The following is a 20969-nucleotide window of genomic DNA, read 5'->3' as shown; positions in this document are numbered from 1 at the left end:
AATATATAAAATAATGGTCTGGTTTCACTGACAGGGCTTAAATTAAGCCAGGATTAGGCCTTAGTTTAAATAGGGCTTTAAGGTTGCTTTTATAAAAATGCCTTAGAAAAAAAAGGCATCTTGTGTGCATCTTGAAATGAAACAATGGCACTGACATATTTTAAGATATGTCAGAGCAAGTTGCTTCCAATTAAACCAGCTCAAACATGTATTTTAGTTTGGGAATTGGTTAAAACTTGTCTTTGAAACTGGGGGATTAAATTGTTTTAACAAATTTACTGGAATGAAAGGCTGCAAAATTACTGGTGTTTCTTTTCTCAACGTGGATGAAGATTGACCAATCACAATATTTGGTCATAATTGACCAATCAGAGTGGTATAGGAATGTACTTCTAATTGAGCGTTAGTGAAAGTGTTTCTGGTGGGCTGCTCTTTGCATGTTGCATTATGCATGGATGTCAGAGGTTGTTTGCTATTATGTGTTGTTCTAACTGTGTTGTCATTAATGGCGTTATATTGTTAAAATTAGGATATTAAATTAACATTTTGTTGAAGTTGATGGAAGTTATTGAAAGTCTGGACTAAAGTTCAAGTCAAGTCTGAAGTCGATGTTAATGAGTTAAGGTTTAAGTCAGTTTAAGGATTCATCCTATTAATCATAAACTTCACATTTCTCCTAGGTGTTGAATGGAGAGAACAATTTCACAAGTGAGTATATAGTCACATCCTGATTATCAAACATCAGAACCCACCAGTTAAAGGTTATTCTTCTGAGAATAAAACATTGGATCTAATTGTATGAACATTGCTATTTTGTAAATAATATTTAGTAAATGTTTGTTTTTATTTTTTATAAATGGAAATCACAGCATCCCTTGACACTACAAGCAAGTCTAAGGCCCCGTCCACATTACTGTTTTCGTTTAAAAACAGAGACCTTTTGCTGCGTTTGCACCTCCCGTCCAGACTAAAACGGAAAAAACAAAGACCTAAAACAGATAAGTTTAGAAACGCTGCAGCTCCGTTTTGCGTTTTGAATCTCCGGAGGCGTTTTAGTGAAGACGGGACAAAACGGAGGACTTTAGAAACGCTGACACAAAGGCTCACGCTCAGCTCTATGATTGGGTGTCATTAGTCAGGTCGTATCCTTCTCTGATTTGTTAGCCACTGTTTACACAAGCACGCGCATGCCCAGTGTTGGTGAATGAATGGTCACGTGATCCGCGTTTACAGTCATTTTAATGTGGACGGAGATCAATTCTGATATGCAGATAAAACGGAGATCGTGTTCGTTTTAATTCTCCGTTTTTAAACGAAAACGCAGTAGTGTAGACTAAGGCTCAATCCCAATTCACCCATTGGCCCTATTGTTTTCGAGTGTACCCCTTGGCCCTTAAATCAGTGGAATGGAAATAGTTGTTTTATCTTGTCATTAAATCCAGTCCAAAAAAGGTGATCAGTGAGTGGTCGTGGTAATGGGTCTGAAACACCAGGCCTAGCAACTCACTGATGTGGTTCCTAAAGGAGCAATCATCCTGGGTGCAAAATTGTCCAAAAAATCCTAAATTATTTACTGTTTGTTATGTTCAATTAATATTAATTCTTGTTGTACAGCATGTTATAAAATATATATGTTAACTATATATATCATATCCTTGTAAGCATGAGAAGAATTGCCCATTGAAACTGTATTATATCTTTCTATTTCAAAATATTCCAGCAGCCACTGCAACTACAATGTATTTTACAACTGAGTCTCCAACATTAGCACCTACAAGTGAGTATGTTTATTGATGGATAAACAAGATAATAGGGAAATTATATCAGTAGTTTATTCACATGCTTATGCTCATGCTCAAGTAATATTCAAGGTTGTCTAAACAATTCTTTAGAAAGCTATTTAGTTTTACTGTTACATGTAGGTACTTCGGTATTTCAAATCACATCCTGAGAATCAAATATCAGCACCTGAAAAAAAAATATGTACAGTTTTATGCCTATATTATATATTTGTGTGATAATAATTATTGTAATGCAGAATTTTATTGTATGCGAAAACAGTTTTTGTAAACATGTTGACAAATATTTAAAAAATTCTGATAAGAATTGTACTTATTTCCTTTCACTTCCTATCAAACATCAGTATCTACAAGTTCTAAATTGTAAAATGTAATGAAATATACGTTATTCTTCTAACCATAATACATTGATTGTTATAGAAAAATATTGTATGAGCATATGCTTGTTACCATATGCTTGTTAGCTGGTAAGTACTATTTTATACATGTTTATTTTTTATTTCTTTATATGTCCATATATCACAGCATCCCCTGTCACAACAAGCATTTCTTCAACTGACCCTCAAACATCTTCTGAAACAACTTCTACAAGTGAGTACTCTTCATTGACAACTGTGTAAACTAATAGCTGCATTTTATAAATTTGTATTAACAATGAAGTTGTATTATGATAATTGTGTCAAACAGTATACGAGATGTAATTTATATAGATATACAATTATGACATTTCAGTTGAAAAAAATTGCATTAACACAGTTTACAGATGCTGTCATATTATCTTTTATTAAAAGTTTTTGCAAAACAGAATTAAATTTTTTGTAGTAATGACATTTAGGGCTGGGTACCGAGTTCAGTACTTTTTAGGGACCGTCCGAATTGCCTAGGCACTACCGAGTATCGAAACATGTCTTGTTTTTTGGTACCAAATTCCGGTACCTAAGTGGTTAATCTCGTCAACGTCAGTGAAACAATAAGCATGCTGCATGATTGGCTGTGGCGGAAAACACTAGTTTACGCGGCTGCTCAGACACGTAGCTCGTCGCACGTGAGTGTGAGTGTGTGTGTGTGTGTGTGTGCGTGCGTGTAAGCCCCAACCCAGATGGATAGAAAATATGTGGAAATGATCCAAAGTGTACCTTATGTGCCAGACTCGATGCCAGAAGCACGCGATGCAATATTTTCGACAAGATAATTGCCGCCAAGACCAGTAAAACACGGTAAAACTGATAAGCGCACAGGCACTTGAGAGTACAAAGTTTATCCGTCTTCGACTGCAAGAACTGGAGCGCGTCACAGTACCGACACTCAGCATATAGGATACTTGCCTCACAGACATGAGAAATAGCCCTATAGACGGTCAAAATATGTCTACTATTTAACAAAACGATTCGAGTGATGAGTCAGCATCGCCATAACCATATTTGCTGCCATCAGACTTATTAATAAATAGTTTGATTACCTAATCCAGGGGTAGGCAAGTTCGGTCCTAGAGAGCCGCTGTCCTGCAGAGTTTGGCTTCAACACTGAACAAAATCTCACCTGCCTATAGCCTTAGTAATCCTGAAGAGATTGATTAGCTTGTTCAGGTGTGTTTGATTAGGGTTGGAACTAAATTCTGCAGGACAGCGGCTCTCTAGGACCGAACTTGCCTACCCCTGACCTAATCCATATAGGCGACATTTATTTGTATAGCAGTTTCTTATTTGTATAGCATTTTAACAATACATATCGTTTTAAAGCAGCTTTACAGAAAACCAGTGTTGTAATGTAACGGAGTACAAATACTTCGTTACTGTACTTAAGTAGAAATTTCACGTATCTGTACTTTACTTCGCTATTTAAATGTATGTCAACTTTCACTTTTACTCCACTACATTTCCTAGATAAAATGTATACTTTTACTCCGCTATATTTCCACTATGCATCTTCGTTACTCATTACTACAAAATAAAATCAGAAGAAATGTGTGTGACTGCAATAAGGGAGGTTTGGCGAATCACTGCGCTAGATTGCATCACGCTACGCTACGCACGCTCTTTTTCAGCGCGAATGCTTGTTTGTTGCCATTGCCAAAGGAGGAGGAAGCAGCACAACTGTAGCTATACCGCCATGGAAGCACCTGAAGGACCTGCCGTTATCACAGACGACCACCCCGACGATAGTGATGAAGATAACGTTATACACCCGTGGCCGTATTTGAAAGAAATGTTTTTGTACATTGGATCGAAAGATTCTTCCTACCGGATGAAGTGCCTCTTATGCCTACCGAAAAAAACTGAAATTTTGTCGTTCAAAAACTCTCCGTCCAACCTGAAGAAGCACATCGAGGTAGGTTAAATTAATAGTTATTCAGTAATGCCACCATATAAGAGTGATTCAACATAGTTATCATAAGCCTTATTAGAGATATCTGGCTAACGTGATGGCCAGGCTAATGTCTGCTTGTTAACAATGCTAATTAGCTGATATGGCGCACATGTTTAACTAACCCTAACTTCAACGTTAACGTTGAATTTAATTTAACAGAGAACTCTCAAATACATGTACTGAAACACACTTAACTGGTATGGTATAGCATAACGTTAACTGCTGGGCCAAATATTTCCTCAGGTAAGTTAGGCTAATGTTAGATTGAGAAATATTATTTGAAAACTGCGTTAATCAGTGGGAGGTTATAAAGTGTTAAGGGCTAAGTGCACATGATTTATTGAGATTGTAAAAAAAACACTGGGTGGATTTTTATCATTCTAGGGTGGTTTTGCTCACACACTGCCAACACACATTTATGTTCAAACACCATGTAAAAGTGAATTTTCCATAATAGGTGCCCTTTAATGTTAATTACCTCAAAACTCAGTGGTTATTGGATAATGTTGGGCTAATGTTATAAATTGTGAATATAGGCTTGCATTATTGATCAAAGTCACAGTGCTTTTTTCTTTCTTAGTAGAGCATCTAACTTAAGGTACATGCAGTATGAGATAAACAATAACAGAAGTACAGTAAAGGCTACAAAACACAAACAACAGTTAATAGTGTTTTTAGTGTTAATAGTGTTAATTGTCTAGTAAGGGTGGCAATCGGAGTGTTTAGAATTCTCTGTTATATATATATAAACTTTTTACTTTTACTTCAAATACTTAAGTACATTAAATATCAGAAAATTACTTTTGATACTTAAGTACAGTATATATCAGATACTTTAAGACTTTTACTTAAGTAATATTCTAAAAGGCAACTTTCACTTCTACCAAAGTCTTTTTCTTGTATGATACTTGTACTTTTACTCAAGTATTGCTTTCTAGTACTTTATACAACACTGCAGAAAACGCATGTTTTCTGAGGTGACAGTGTAATGCATTTCAATTAATTTTCATTCAGTTTCATTGTTAAACAATGCATTACGATAAGGCAGAAACAATGAGCTCATTAAAGTAATGAAAACATGTTGTTAAATGATTAGGAAACATAGAAAACTTTAGCATTGGTGCTTGTTCGCTAATCAGAATCTAAACAAGACACAGGTGAGCACAATGATTAACCAAGGGAACAAACTAACTGAGCTTAGATGTAACATTTGCTGTGTCCGAAATCACCCATTACTCACTATATAGTGGACTATATAATGAGCTCGCCATTTTGTAGTGCTGTCCGAATGTATAGTGATGATTATTATACCCTATATAGTCCACTCAATGTATCCCAGAATGCATTTTGAAAAGTAGTGTACAACCGATGGTCACTAACCTAAGCCCTACATACCATCATGCATTGCGCTGATCGTAAAAATAAGTTATAATCATGTGTGGAGTAGCTCATTATAACAAAAATGGCCAGAAATCACTTTTAGTTTTCAAATTTTGGAGAAATAAGCTCAATATAATGTAATGTATTTATTTTAAAAAATATATTTAGCCCAAAAATGGAAATACGAATTGGTGTGTCATACACTCGCTACTTCATGAGATCAGTCTGTCTCCTGACAATTCTGGATGGCTGAAGGTCCACAGCGTTGCCCTTTGCATTTATCACCAGGGCGGAGCCATGGGAACTGAAGACCAAAGGGGGGCTTGATACCAAGGTGCAGATGGTGGGATAAAGGACCAAATTATTCTATTTCTCGTTCTATTCTATTAATCGTTCTATTATGTTTTGCGTTCCCGAGTTGGAGAAAAAAGTGGACGCCATCCGGAAAGCCGTTATAATGGTAGCACTGGCCGAGTACCAGGCACTTACATAAAAAAAAATATATATATATGAAGAGTTCAGATGCAAAAGCCTCTAAGTGCCATTTGAAATTTTCTTCTAGAATGATCATTTTTATCAAGCCTGTATATTTAAGTTCAGTAATTTCACTTAAATTGCAATGAAGATTACCTATTGATTGTCATTTAAGTGAAATTACTGAACTTAAATATACAAGCTTGATAAAAATGATCATTCTAGGAGAAAATTTCAAATGGCACTTAGAGGCTTTTGCATCTGAACTCTTCATATATTATGACTACACCTTATCAAAACGCAGCCATTTGAACTTGAAAATGTTCACTTTATTTAATGTTTTTCATGTTAATCTTCTGTTATCAACGCTAGCAACGTTAGTAATTGCACTCACAACAACCAATTCCCATTCCTACAGGGGACGCAGTGATACGAGTGATTATAATCGTCATTTAAAATACCAAAGCGGTTCAAAAACAATGAAAACAATTCATTCTTACAAGTCACAGGGCGCAGCCATCTTGAATTCCGGAACGGAATTCTTGCTCAGTGTCCTCACGGTTGTCCGACGTCCGAGAGGAGAAATCCGAGGAAAGGGGGCGTATTGCTAGGCAACACGTACATCTACATCTGGGGAGCTATCTATAACATTATCTCCTCCACCCCTGAGGTGGTTCGGAATGGAAGGTATAATTCATCCAGGTGGGAAGGAGGGCCAAGACACCCAGAGTTCATGGAGGAACCGGTGGAGACAAAAAAAGGTGTGCCTGGTGGATGAAGGAACCACAGAGCAGTAGGAGGAGGATGCCTCTGTGAGAACAGTGAATCCACGTCTCCTGACAATGCGGGATGGCTGAAGGTCCACAGCGTTGCCCTCTGCATTTTTCACCAGGGCGAGCCATGAGAACTAAAGACCAAAGTGGAGTTAGGGGGGCTTGATACCAAGGTGCAGATGGAGGGATAAAAGACCAAATCGACACCAAGCACAGGGGTTTAAAGTGGAACCAGAAGGTCACAGCAGTGAGGTGGCGATGAAGGCTCAGAAGGCAGAGCCAGTAAGAGTGAGGGCAAAGGAGTTGTCGGAGGGATGGAGCCAGCCGGAGCCAGCCGTAGGTAGAGGAGGGGGTTGAGCCAGAGAGGCCAATGAAGCCGGAAGACGAGGCGAAGCCTGAAAACTGAATTGAGGCTGCAGAGTGGGTGGAACCAGAGAGCTGGGTAGGACAAACGAAGACGAACGAGCCACAGAGCCGTGTAGTACCGGTGGAGACGAAGGAGCCAGGCAGGACCAGCAGAAATGATGGAACCAGGGAACCGGGCGGAACAAGTAAGGACAAAGGAGTTAATGGAGGAGGAAGGGCTTGAGAACAAGTAGGAAATGGCGAGTCCAATATTCCAACTGGAATAGAACTGAGTCTCAAACATCAGCTTTTTATAGGGAGTAATTTTTCTAATTATGGACAATTTAGTAAGCATGTTAATATGAAAATTAGAATAGTAGTTAACTCATTTTAGTGTTAATGTGCTTAATAATACAAATTATTACAATAACTACAATAACTACACAGGACAATGAACTGAACCAAACACATGACTAAAAATATGCACAGGATAATGAGGAACTAAACGGTAACCAAGAGAACAAACTAACTGAGCTTAGATGTGACATAACCCCCTTCCCCCTCCCCCAACACCCCTGAGGGAGGGGGAGGTATAATCCATACTGGGGTTGGCAGGTGGACCAAGATACCCAGGCGAAAAAGTCCATGCAGGCACCAGTGGAGAGAGAAACCAAGGAACTACAGATAAGTAGATGGGGAAGACTCCTTGCGACACCAGTGAATCCACTTCTGCTGGTAATTCTGGAGGTCCACGGCAGTTCCCTCCCCAGTTTTGACCTGGGCGGAGCCGTGGGAACTGAAGACCAAAGTGGAGTAAGGTGTGCTGGACACCAAGGGGCAAATGGAGGGATGAAGAACCAAATTGGCACCGCAGGCACTGGGGTCCAAGGCAGAACCGAAGAGTCAGAGGACTGAGGTGGAGATGAGAGCTCGGAAGACAGAGCTGGAGGCAGTTGGAGTGAGGACAAAGGAGAAGCCAAAGGGGCAGAGTAGCAAGTGGAGCCAACTGGCTGGGGGGGATGAGGCATTGCCAGAGGCAGAGCTTGTGTCTCAGGAAAGATGAGGCAAACCGGGCAAATGAGCAGAGCCAGTGAAGGGTGTGGATCCACTACTAGTTAAAATGTTTATAATGGAATATAAGTTATTCTTCTTATAATGATACTTTGATTATAATACATACAATTAATTGTATGAACATATGTCATTGTTAGCTTCTAAGTAATATTTCATAAATATTTTTTTTCTCTATATATCCATAAATCACAGCATCCACTGTCACTACAACCATTTCTTCAACTGACTCACAAACACCTACTCCTTCTACAAGTGAGTACTTTTCATGGACAATTGTGTAAACTACTAGCTGTATTGTATAACTTTTTATTACCAATAAAGTTGTATTATGATAACTGTGTCTTAACAGTTTCTCCTATGAGATGTAATTCATATACAGTAGATAGACAATTATGACATTTCAGTTGAAAAAACTGTTAACAAAGTTTACAGATGCTGTCATATTATCCTTTATTAAAAGTTTTTGCAAAACAGAATTTAATTTTATGCAGTGATGTCATTTTAAGTATGTCAACGAATATTACTTGCATAATGTTTCTATTCATACATCTAAATATTTTAGCACCCCCTGCCACTACAAGCAGTACTTCAACTGACTCAACACCACCAACTATATCATGTGAGCATTTTTATTTATAGACAGTTGAGTAAACAAGTTAATAGAAAAATTATTTCAGTAGTTCATTCATTTTAGTGTTAATGTGGTAAATGTTAATAATCATAACAATAACAAAACTAGACTAGGAAGTGAACAATTCACAGGACTTAAAAAGCACCCAGAATGACACAGGATAATGTAAATCTAAACAAGACACAGGTGAACACAATGATTAACCAAGGAAACAAACTAACTGAGCTTAGAGGTAACATCATCTTCCCCACCCCTGAGGTGGTTGGAACGGAAGGTATAATCCATTCAGGTGGGAAGAATGGCCAAGACACTCAGAGTCCATGGAGGGACCGGTGGAGAGAAAAAAAAGGTGTGGCTGGTGGACGAAGGAACCACGGAGCAGAAGGAGGAGGAGGCCTCTGTGAGACCAGTGAATTCACTTTTCCTGACAATGCTGGCTGGCTGAAGGTCCACAGTGTTGCCCTCTGCATTTTACACCAGGACGGAGCCATGGGAACTGAAGACCAAAGTGGAGTTAGGGGGCTTGATACCAAGGTTCTAGAGGAGGGGGTTGAACCAGAGAAGCCAATGAAGCCAGAAGAGGAGGCGGAGCCATGGGAACTGAAGACCAAAGTGGAGTTAGGGGGCTTGATACCAAGGTTCTAGAGGAGGGGGTTGAACCAGAGAAGCCAATGAAGCCAGAAGAGGAGGCGGAGCCATGGGAACTGAAGACCAAAGTGGAGTTAGGGGGCTTGATACCAAGGTTCTAGAGGAGGGGGTTGAACCAGAGAAGCCAATGAAGCCAGAAGAGGAGGCGGAGCCAGAAAACTGAATTGAGGCTGCAGAGGGGGTGGAACCAGAGAGCTGGGTAGGACAAGCGAAGACGAACAAGCTATAGAGCCGTGTAGTACCGGTGGAGACGAAGGAGCCAGACAGGACCAGCGGAAATGAAGGAACCAGGGAGCCGGGCGGAAAAAGTAAGGACAAAGGAGTTAATGGAGGAGGAAGGGCTTGAGAACAAGTAGGAAACGGCGAGTCCAATATTCTAATTGGAATAGAACTGATTCTCCAACATCAGCTTTTTATAGGAAGTAATTTTTCTAATTATGGACAATTGAGTGAGCATGTTAATATGAAAATTAGATTAGTAGTTAATTCATATTAGTGTTAATGTGCTAAAGAATACAAATTATTACAATAACTACAATAACTACACAGGACAATGAACTGAACCAAACACATGACTTAAAATACGCACAGGATAATGGGAAACTAAACAAGACACAGTTGAAAACATTCGGTAACCAAGAAAACAAACTAACTGAGCTTAGACGTGACATAACCCCCATCCCCCTCCCCCCACACCCCTGAGGGAGGGGGAGGTATAATCCATACTGGGGTGGGCAGGTGAGCCAAGATACCCAGGCGAAAAAGTCCATGCAGGGACCAGTGGAGAGAGAAACTAAGGAGTGGCTTGTGGACGAAGGAATCACAGATAAGTAGATGGGGAAGACTCCTTGCGACACCAGTGAATCCACTTCTGCTGATGATTCTGGAGGGCTGAAGGTCCACGGCGGTGCCCTCCCCAGTTTTGACCAGGGCGGAGCCGTGGGAACTTAAGACCAAAGTGGAATAAGGTGTGCTGGATACCAAGGTTTAAATGGAGGGATGAAGAACCAAATTAGCACCGCAGGCACTGGCGTCCAAGGCGGAACCGAAGGGTCAGAGGACTGAGGTGGAGATGAGGGCTCGGAAGACAGAGTTGGAGGCAGTTGGAGTGAGGACAAAGGAGAAGCCAAAGGGGCAGAGTAGAAAGTAGAACCAAATGGCTGGAGGGATGAGACATTGCCAGAGGCAGAGCTTGTGTCTCAGGAAAGATGAGGCAAACCGGGCAAATGACCAGAGCCAGTGAAGGGTGTGGATCCACTACCAGTTAAAATGTTTATAATGGAATATAAGTTATTCTTCTAACAATGATACTTTGATTGTAATACATAAAATAATTGTATGAACATATGTCATTGTTAGCTTCTAAGTAATATTTTGTAAATATTTTTTTTCTCTATGTCTATATATCACAGCATCCACTGTCACTACAACCATTTCTTCAACTGACTCACAAACACCTACTCCTTCTACAAGTGAGTACTTTTCATGGACAACTGTGTAAACTATTAGCTGTATTTTATAATTTTTTCTTACCAATGAACTTGTATTATGATAATTGTGTCTAACAGTTTCTCCTATGAGATGTAATTCATATAGATAGACAATTATGACATTTCAGTTGAAAAATCTGTGTTAACACAGTTTACAGATGCGGTCATATTATCTTTTATTGAAAGTTTTTGCAAAACAGAATTTAATTTTGTGCAGTGATGTCATTTTAAGTATGTCAACGAATATTACTCGCATAATGTTTCTATTCATACATCTAAATATTTTAGCACCCCCTGCCACTACAAGCAGTACTTCAACTGACTCAACACCACCAACTATATCATGTGAGTATTTTTATTTATAGACAGTTGAGTAAACAAGTTAATAGAAAAATGATTTCAGTAGTTCGTTCATTTTAGTGTTAATGTAGTAAATGTTAATAATCATAAAAATAACAAAACTAGACTAGGAGTTGAAAAATTCACAAGACTTAAAAAGCACGCAGAATGACACAGGATAATCAGAATCTAAACAAGACCCAGGTGAACAAAATGATTAACCAAGGAAACAAACTAACTGAGCTTAGATGTAACATCATCTTCCCCACCCCTGAGGTGGTTGGAACGGAAGGTATAATCCATTCAGGTGGGAGGAAGGTTCAAGACACCCAGAGTCCATGGTGGGACCGGTGGAAAGAGAAAAAAAAGGTGTGGCTGGTGGACAAAGGAACCACGGAGCAGTAGGGGGAGGAGGCCTCTGTTACCCCTTTTCCACCAAAAAAGAACTGGTTCGGAACTGGTGCTGGTTCAAAGTTGGTTCGGAGTTGGTTCAACTTGCGAACCCGTTCAGAACCTGTTTGTATTTCCACTGACTAAACCGCCCAGGAAACGACGTCGTTACGTCACTGTGTACGTCGCCATAAGTCTTAGCTAGAAGCGCTTGCAAGTACAACATTACTTTGGGATTATCTCTAACTCGTGTACCAAGAAGGCTTTAAAAACTATTGAAACATGTAAGTCTTTTAATCTTTTCATTTGATATGTAATCTTTTCTGATAAGTTGTGTACTTCTGTCTTGTGTCTTTTTTCTTTCCATTTATTTGTTCTATATTGTGACTGTTTCTTCTTTGCTTATAATGTTCTGAAGACTAAAGTGGAGTTAGGGGGCTTGATACCAAGGTGCAGATGGAGGGATAAAAGCCCAAATCAATACAAAGCACAGGGGTCTAAAGGGAACCAGACGGTAAGAGGAGTGAGGTGGCGATGAAGGCTCAGAAGACAGAGCCAGTAAGAGTGAGGACAAAGGAGTTGTCGGGGGGATGGAGCCAGCCGGACCCAGCCGAAGCTTGAGGAGTGGGTGGAGCCAGAGAAGCCAATGAATCCAGAAGAGGAGGAGGAGACAGAAAACTGAATTGAGGCTGCAGAGGGGGTGGAACCAGAGAGCTGGGTAGGACAAGCAAAGACGAACGAGCCACAAAGCCGTGTAGTACCGGTGGAGACGAAGGAGCTAGGCAGGACCAGCAGAAATGAAGGAACCAGGGAGCCGGGCGGAACAAGTAAGGACAAAGTAATTAATGGAGGAGGAAGGGCTTGAGAACAAGTAGGAAATGGCGAGTCCAATATTCCAACTGGAATAGAACTGAGTCTCAAACATCAGCTTTTTATAGGGAGTAATTTTTCTAATTATGGACAATTGAGTAAGCATGTTATTATGAAAATTAGATTAGTAGTTAACTCATTTTAGTGTTAATGTGCTAAATAATACAAATTATTACAATAACTACAATAACTACACAGGACAATGAACTGAACCAAACACATGACTTAAAATACGCACATGATAATGAGAAACTAAACAAGACACTGTTGAACACATTCGGTAACCAAGAGAACAAACTAAGTGAGCTTAGACGTGACATAACCCCCTTCCCCCTCCCCCCACACCCCTGAGGAAGGGGGACCTATAATCCATACTGGGGTGGCCAGGTGGGCCAAGATACACAGGCAAAAAAGTCCATGCAGGGACCAGTGGAGAGAGAAACCAAGGAGTGGCTTGTGGACGAAGGAACCACAGACAAGTAGATGGGGAAGACTCCTTGCGACACCAGTGAATCCACTTCTGCTGATGATTCTGGAGGGCTGAAGGTCCACGGCGGTTCCTTCCCCAGTTTTGACCAGGGCGGAGCCATGGGAACTGAAGACCAAAGTGGAGTAAGGTGTGCTGGATACCAAGGGTCAAATGGAGGGATGAACAACCAAATTGGCAACGCAGGCACTGGGGTCCAGGGCAGAACCGAAGGGTCAGAGGACTGAGGTGGAAAAGAGGGCTCGGAAGACAGAACTGGAGGCAGTGTGAGTGAGGACAAAGGAGAAGCCAAAGGGCCGGAGTAGCAAGTAGAGCCAAATGGCTGGAGGGATGAGGCATTGCCAGAGGCAGAGCTGGTGTCTCAGGAAAGATGAGGCAAACCGGGCAAATGAGCAGAGCCAGTGAAGGGTGTGGATCCACTACCAGTTAAAATGTTTATAATGGAATATAACTTATTCTTCTAACAATGATACTTTGATTGTAATACATAAACTTAATTGTATGAACATAAGTCATTGTTAGCTTCTTAGTAATATTTCGTAAATATTTTTTTTCTCTATATGTCCATATATCACAGCATCCACTGTCACTACAACCATTTCTTCAACTGACTCACAAACACCTACTCCTTCTACAAGTGAGTACTTTTTATGGACAACTGTGTAAACTATTAGCTGTATTTTATAATTTTTTATTACCAATGAAGTTGTATTATGATAATTGTGTCTAACAGTTTCTCCTACGAGATGTAATTCATGTATAGATAATTATGACATTTCAGTTGAAAAAAACTGTTAACACAGTTTACAGATGCTGTCATATTATCTTTTATTAAAAGTTTTTGCAAAACAGAATTTAATTTTATGCAGTGATGTCATTTTAAGTATGTCAACGAATATTACTCTCATAATGTTTCTATTCATACATCTTAAATATTTTAGCGCCCCCTACCACTGCAAGCAGTACTTCAACTGACTCAACACCACCAACTATATCATGTGAGTATTTTTATTTATGGACAGTTGAGTAAACAAGTTAATAGAAAAATGATTTCAGTAGTTCATTCATTTTAGTGTTAATGTGGTAAATGTTAATAATCATAACAATAACAAAACTAGACTAGGAAGTGAACAATTCACAAGACTTAAAAAGCACCCAGAATGACACAGGATAATCAGAATCTAAACAAGACACAGGTGAACACAATGATTAACCAATGAAACAAACTAACTGAGCTTAGATGTAACATCATCTTCCCCACCCCTGAGGTGGTTGGAACGGAAGGTATAAACCATTCAGGTGGGAAGAAGAGTCAAGACACCCAGATTCCATGGAGGGACCGGTGGAGAGAAAAAAAGGTGTGGCTGGTGGATGAAGGAACCACGGAGAAGTAGGAGGAGGAGGCCTCTGTTACCCCTTTTCCACCAAAAAAAAAATGGTTCGGAACTGGTGCTGGTTCAAAGTTGGTTCGGAGTTGGTTCAACTTGCGAACACGTTCAGAACCTGTTTGTATTTCCACTGACTAAAGCTGCCAGGGAATGACGTCATTACGTCACTGTGTACGTCGCCATATGTCTTAGCTAGAAACGCTTGCAAGTACAACATTACTTTGGGATTATCTTTAACTCGTGTACCAAGAAGGCTTTAAAAACAATTGAAATATTTAAGTCTTTTAATCTTTTCATTTGATATGTAATCTTTTCTGATAAGTTGTGTACCCCTGTCTTGTGTCTTTTTTTCTTTCCATTTATTTGTTCTATATTGTGACTGTTTCTTCTTTTTTTCTGAAAATATTAAAAAAAAAAAAAAAACTTTTAGAAATGCTTGCTCCAACTTCAAGCATAACAATTACAAAGGCAGACTTTGTCCTGGCTTTGCGATCCTTTTTTATTGTCAGAAAAGATGCTTAGTAAGCGTCTAAACTCGCCCCAGCCCCCGGCGTAAGCATGACGTGGTAAAAGAACGGTTCTAGTAAAGTCTAGCAAAGAGTTGCAAAGTTGCAAAGTCTAGCAAAAACTCTAGCAAACTGTTGGTGCCACTTTAGAACCAGTTTTCCCGGCCGAGAACCGGTTCTTTGGCTGTCGAAACACAAAGAACCGGTTCGCGGGCAGGCACCTTCTCCGAACCGGCTCTCAAAATGCTTTGGTGGAAAAGGGGCTTGTGAGACCAGTGAATCCACTTCTCCTGACAATGCTGTATGGCTGAAGGTCCACAGTGTTGCCCTCTGCATTTTACACCAGGGCGGAGCCATGGGAACTGAAGACCAAAGTGGAGTTAGGGGGCTTGATACCAAGGTGCAGAGTGAGGGATAAAAGACCAAATCAATACCAAGCACAGGGGTCTAAAAGGGAACCAGACGGTAAGAGGAGTGAGGTGGCGATGAAGGCTCAGAAGACAGAGCCAGTAAGAGTGAGGACAAAGGAGTTGTCGGAGGGATGGAGCCAGCCGGACCCAGCCGAAGCTCGAGGAGAGGGTTGAGCCAGAGAAGCCAATGAAGCCAGAAGAGGAGGCGGAGCCAGAAAACTGAATTGAGGCTGCAGAGGGGGTGGAACCAGAGAGCTGGGTAGGACAAGCGAAGACGAACGAGCCACAGAGCCGTGTAGTACCGGTGGAGACGAAGGAGCTAGGCGGGACCAGTAGAAATGAAGGAACATGGGAGCCGGACGGAAAAAGTAAGGACAAAGGAATTAATGGAGGAGGAAGGGCTTGAGAAGAATAGGAAACGGCGAGTCCAATATTCCAACTGGAATAGAACTGAGTCTCAAACATCAGCTTTTTATAGGGAGTAATTTTTCTAATTATGGACAATTTAGTAAGCATGTTATTATGAAAATTAGATTAGTAGTAAACTCATTTTAGTGTTAATGTGCTAAATAATACAAATTATTACAATAACTGCAATAACTACACAGGACAATGAACTGAACCAAACATATGACTTAAAATACGCACAAGATAATGAGAAACTAAACAAGACACAGTTGAACACATTCGGTAACCAAGAGAACAAACTAACTGAGCTTAGACGTGACATAACCCCATTCCCCCTCCCCCCACACCCCTGAGGGAGGGGGAGGTATAATCCATACTGGGGTGGCCAGGTGGGCCAAGATACCCAGGCAAAAAAGTCCATGCAGGGACCAGTGGAGAGAGAAACCAAGGAGTGGCTTGTGGACGAAGGAACCACAGACAAGTAGATTGGGAAGACTCCTTGCGACACCAGTGAATCCACTTCTGCTGATGATTCTGGAGGGCTGAAGATCCACGGCGGTTCCCTCCCCAGTTTTGACCTGGGTGGAGCCGTGGGAACTGAACACCAAAGTGGAGTAAGGTGTGCTGGATACCAATGGTCAGATGGAGGGATGAAGAACCAAATTGGCACCGCAGGCACTGGGGTCCAAGGCGCAACCGAAGAGTCAGAGGACTGAGGTGGAGATGAGAGCTCGGAAGACAGAGCTGGAGGCAGTTGGAGTGAGGACAAAGGAGAAGCCAAAGGGGCGGAGTAGCAAGTAGAGCCAAATTGCTGGAGGGATAAGGCATTGCTACAGGCAGAGCTGGTGTCTCAGGAAAGATGAGGCAAACCGTGCAAATGAGCAGAGCCAGTGAAGGGTGGAGATCCACTACGAGTTAAAATGTTTATAATGGAATATAAGTTATTCTTCTAACAATGATACTTTGATTGTAATACATAAAATAATTGTATGAACATATGTCATTGTTATCTTCTAAGTAATATTTCGTAATTTTTTTCTCTATATGTCCATGTATCACAGCATCCACTGTCACTACAACCATTTCATCAACTGCTTCTACAAGTGAGACACCTACACTTACTCCTTCTACAAGTGAGTACTTTTCATGGACAACTGTAAACTATTAGCTGTATTTTATAATTTTTTATTACCGATGAAGTCGTATTATGATAATTGTGTCTAACAGTTTCTCCTACAAGATATAATTCATATAGACAGACAATTATGACATTTCAGTTGAAAAAACTCTGTTATCACAGTTTACAGATGCGGTCATATTATCTTTTATTAAAAGTTTTTGCAAAACAGAATTTAATTTTATGCAGTGATGTCATTTTAAGTATGTCAACAAATATTACTTGCATAATGTTTCTATTCATAAATCTAAATATTTTAGCACCCCCTGCCACTACAAGCAGTACTTCAACTGACTCAACACCACCAACTATATCATGTGAGTATTTTTATTTATGGACAGTTGAGTAAACAAGTTAATAGAAAAATGATTTCAGTAGTTCATTCATTTTAGTGTTAATGTGGTAATTGTTAATAATCATTACAATAACAAAACTAGACTAGGAAGTGAACAATTCACAAGACTTATAAAGCATCCAGAATGACACAGGATAATCAGAATCTAAACAAGACACAGGTGAACACAATGATTAACCAAGGAAACAAACTAACTGAGCTTAGATGTAACATCATCCTGCCCACCCCTGAGGAGGTTGGAACGGAAGGTATAATCCATTCAGGTGGGAAGAAGGTTCAAGACACCCAGAGTCCATGGAGGGACCGGTGGAAAGAGAAAAAAAAAGGTGTGGCTGGTGGATCAAGGAACCACGGAGCAGTAGGAGGAGGAGGCCTCTGTTACCCCTTTTCCACCAAAAAAGAACTGGTTCGGAACTGGTGCTGGTTCAAAGTTGGTTCGGAGTTGGTTCAACTTGCGAACCCGTTCAGAACCTGTTTGTATTTCCACTGACTAAAGCGCCCAGGGAACGACGTTGTTACGTCACTGTGTACGTCGCCATACGTCTTAGCTAGAAACACTTGCAAGTACAACATTACTTTGGGATTATCCCTAACTCGTGTACCAAGAAGGCTTTAAAAACAATTGAAACATGTAAGTCTTTTAATCTTTTCATTTGATATGTAATTTTTCTGATAAGTTGTGTACCCCTGTCTTGTGTCTTTTTTTCTTTCCGTTTATTTGTTCTATATTGTGACTGTTTCTTCTTTGCTTATAATGTTTTCAAAAAAAAAAAAAAACGCTTAGAAATGCTTGCACCAACTTCAAGCATAACAATTACAAAGGCGGACTTTGTCCTGGCTTTGCGATCCTTTAATATGGTCAGAAAAGATGTTTAGAACGCATCTAAACTCGCCCCAGCCCCCGACGTAAGCATGACGTGGTAAAAGAATGGTTCTAGTCCAGCAAAGAGTTGGTGCCACTTTAGAACCAGTTTTCCCGGCCGAGAACCGGTTCTTTGGCTGTCGAAACACAAAGAACCGGTTCGCGGGCAGGCACCTTCTCCGAACCGGCTCTCAAAATGCTTTGGTGGAAAAGGGGCTTGTGAGACCAGTGAATCCACTTCTCCTGACAATGCTGTATGGCTGAAGGTCCACAGTGTTGCCCTCTGCATTTTACACCAGGGCGGAGCCATTGGAACTGAAGACCAAAGTGGAGTTAGGGGGCTTGATACCAAGGTGCAGATGGAGGGATAAAAGACCAAATCAATACCAAGCACAGGGGTCTAAAGGGAACCAGACGGTAAGAGGAGTGAGGTGGCGATGAAGGCTCAGAAGACAGAGCCAGTAAGAGTGAGGACAAAGGAGTTTTCAGAGGGATGGAGCCAGCCGGACCCAGCCGAAGCTCGAGGAGAGGGTTGAGCCAGAGAAGCCAATGAAGCCAGAAGAGGAGGCAGAGCCAGAAAACTGAATTGAGGCTGCAGAGGGGGTGGAACCAGAGAGCTGGGTAGGACAAACGAAGATGAACGAGCCACAGAGCCATGTAGTACCGGTGGAGACGAAGGAGCTAGGCGGGACCAGTAGAAATGAAGGAACCTTGGAGCCGGGCGGAACAAGTAAGGACAAAGGAATTAATGGAGGAGGAAGGGCTTGAGAACAATAGGAAACGGCGAGTCCAATATTCCAACTGGAATAGAACTGAGTCTCAAACATCAGCTTTTTATAGGGAGTAATTTTTCTAATTATGGACAATTGAGTAAGCATGTTATTATGAAAATTAGATTAGTAGTAAACTCATTTTAGTGTTAATGTGCTAAATAATACAAATTATTACAATAACTGCAATAACTACACAGGACAATGAACTGAACCAAACACATGACTTAAAATACGCACAAGATAATGAGAAACTAAACAAGACACAGTTGAACACATTCGGTAACCAAGAGAACAAACTAAATGAGCTTAGACGTAACATAACCCCCTTCCCCCTCCCCCCACACCCCTGAGGGAGGGGGAGGTATAATCCATACTGGGGTGGCCAGGTGGGCCAAGATACCCAGGCAAAAAAGTCCATGCAGGGACCAGTGGAGAGAGAAACCAAGGAGTGGCTTGTGGACGAAGGAACCACAGACAAGTAAATGGGGAAGACTCCTTGCGACACCAGTGTATCCACTTCTGCTGATGATTCTGGAGGGCTGAAGGTCCACGGCGGTTCCCTCCCCAGTTTTGACCTGGGTGGAGCCGTGGGAACTGAACACCAAAGTGGAGTAAGGTGTGCTGGATACCAAGAGTCAGATAGAGGGATGAAGAACCAAATTGGCACCGCAGGCACTGGGGTCCAAGGCGGAACCGAAGAGTCAGAGGACTGAGGTGGAGATGAGAGCTCGGAAGACAGAGCTGGAGGCAGTTGGAGTGAGGACAAAGGAGAAGCCAAAGGGGCGGAGTAACAAGTAGAGCCAAATTGCTGGAGGGATAAGGCATTGCTACAGGCAGAGCTGGTGTCTCAGGAAAGATGAGGCAAACCGTGCAAATGAGCAGAGCCAGTGAAGGGTGTGGATCCACTACCAGTTAAAATGTTTATAATGGAATATAAGTTATTCTTCTAACAACGATACTTTGATTGTAATACATAAAATAATTGTATGAACATATGTCATTGTTATCTTCTAAGTAATATTTCGTAATTTTTTTTCTCTATATGTCCATATATCACAGCATCCACTGTCACTACAACCATTTCATCAACTGCTTCTACAAGTGAGACACCTACACTTACTCCTTCTACAAGTGAGTACTTTTCATGGACAACTGTAAACTATTACCTGTATTTTGTAATTTTTTATTACCAATGAAGTTGTATTTTGATAATTGTGTCTAACGGTTTCTCCTACAAGATGTAATTCATATAGATAGACAATTATGACATTTCAGTTGAAAAAACTCTGTTATCACAGTTTACAGATGCGGTCATATTATCTTTTATTAAAAGTTTTTGCAAAACAGAATTTAATTTAATGCAGTGATGTCATTTTAAGTATGTCAACAAATATTACTTGCATAATGTTTCTATTCATAAATCTAAATATTTTAGCACCCCCTGCCACTACAAGCAGTACTTCAACTGACTCAACACCACCAACTATATCATGTGAGTATTTTTATTTATGGACAGTTGAGTAAACAAGTTAATAGAAAAATGATTTCAGTAGTTCGTTCATTTTAGTGTTAATGTGGTAATTGTTAATAATCATTACAATAACAAAACTAGACTAGGAAGTGAACAATTCACAAGACTTAAAAAGCACCCAGAATGACACAGGATAATCAGAATCTAAACAAGACACAGGTGAACACAATGATTAACCAAGGAAACAAACTAACTGAGCTTAGATGTAACATCATCCTGCCCACCCCTGAGGAGGTTGGAACGGAACGTATAATCCATTCAGGTGGGAAGAAGGTTCAAGACACCCAGAGTCCATGGAGGGACCGGTGGAAAGAAAAAAAAAAGGTTTGGCTGGTGGATCAAGGAACCACGGAGCAGTAGGAGGAGGAGGCCTCTGTTACCCCTTTTTTACCAAAAAAGAACTGGTTCGGAACTGGTGCTGGTTCAAAGTTGGTTCGGAGTTGGTTCAACTTGCGAAGCTGTTCAGAACCTGTTTGTATTTCCACTGACTAA

At 40.7% G+C, this 20969-nt stretch overlaps 1 protein-coding gene across 19 annotated transcripts in view; it reads left to right on the top strand.

The window, feature by feature from the left end:
• Nucleotides 1-20969, top strand: part of ptprjb.1 (protein tyrosine phosphatase receptor type Jb, tandem duplicate 1) — an 88059-nt gene that overhangs the window by 15845 nt on the left and 51245 nt on the right. For 11 of the 19 annotated variants that reach the window (XM_089127772.1, XM_089127779.1, XM_089127774.1 and 8 more), the window contains exons 2-14: nt 681-708; nt 1721-1777; nt 2325-2390; nt 8405-8464; nt 8775-8831; nt 10904-10963; nt 11270-11326; nt 13645-13704; nt 14009-14065; nt 16841-16912; nt 17217-17273; nt 20006-20077; nt 20382-20438. In XM_089127772.1, the coding sequence (XP_088983898.1) occupies nt 681-708; nt 1721-1777; nt 2325-2390; nt 8405-8464; nt 8775-8831; nt 10904-10963; nt 11270-11326; nt 13645-13704; nt 14009-14065; nt 16841-16912; nt 17217-17273; nt 20006-20077; nt 20382-20438 (760 nt within the window). The remainder of the gene's footprint in view (nt 1-680; nt 709-1720; nt 1778-2324; nt 2391-8404; nt 8465-8774; nt 8832-10903; nt 10964-11269; nt 11327-13644; nt 13705-14008; nt 14066-16840; nt 16913-17216; nt 17274-20005; nt 20078-20381; nt 20439-20969) is intronic. The other 8 variants (XM_089127762.1, XM_089127765.1, XM_089127770.1 and 5 more) reach the window with 8 other exon arrangements.

Source organism: Pimephales promelas, chromosome 25, assembly GCF_988280905.1.
Source record: "Pimephales promelas chromosome 25, fPimPro1.hap1.1, whole genome shotgun sequence".
NCBI lineage: Eukaryota > Metazoa > Chordata > Actinopteri > Cypriniformes > Leuciscidae > Pimephales > Pimephales promelas.
The sequence above is the reverse complement of the archived record's forward strand: the minus strand, read 5'-3'. Positions and strand labels throughout refer to the sequence as shown.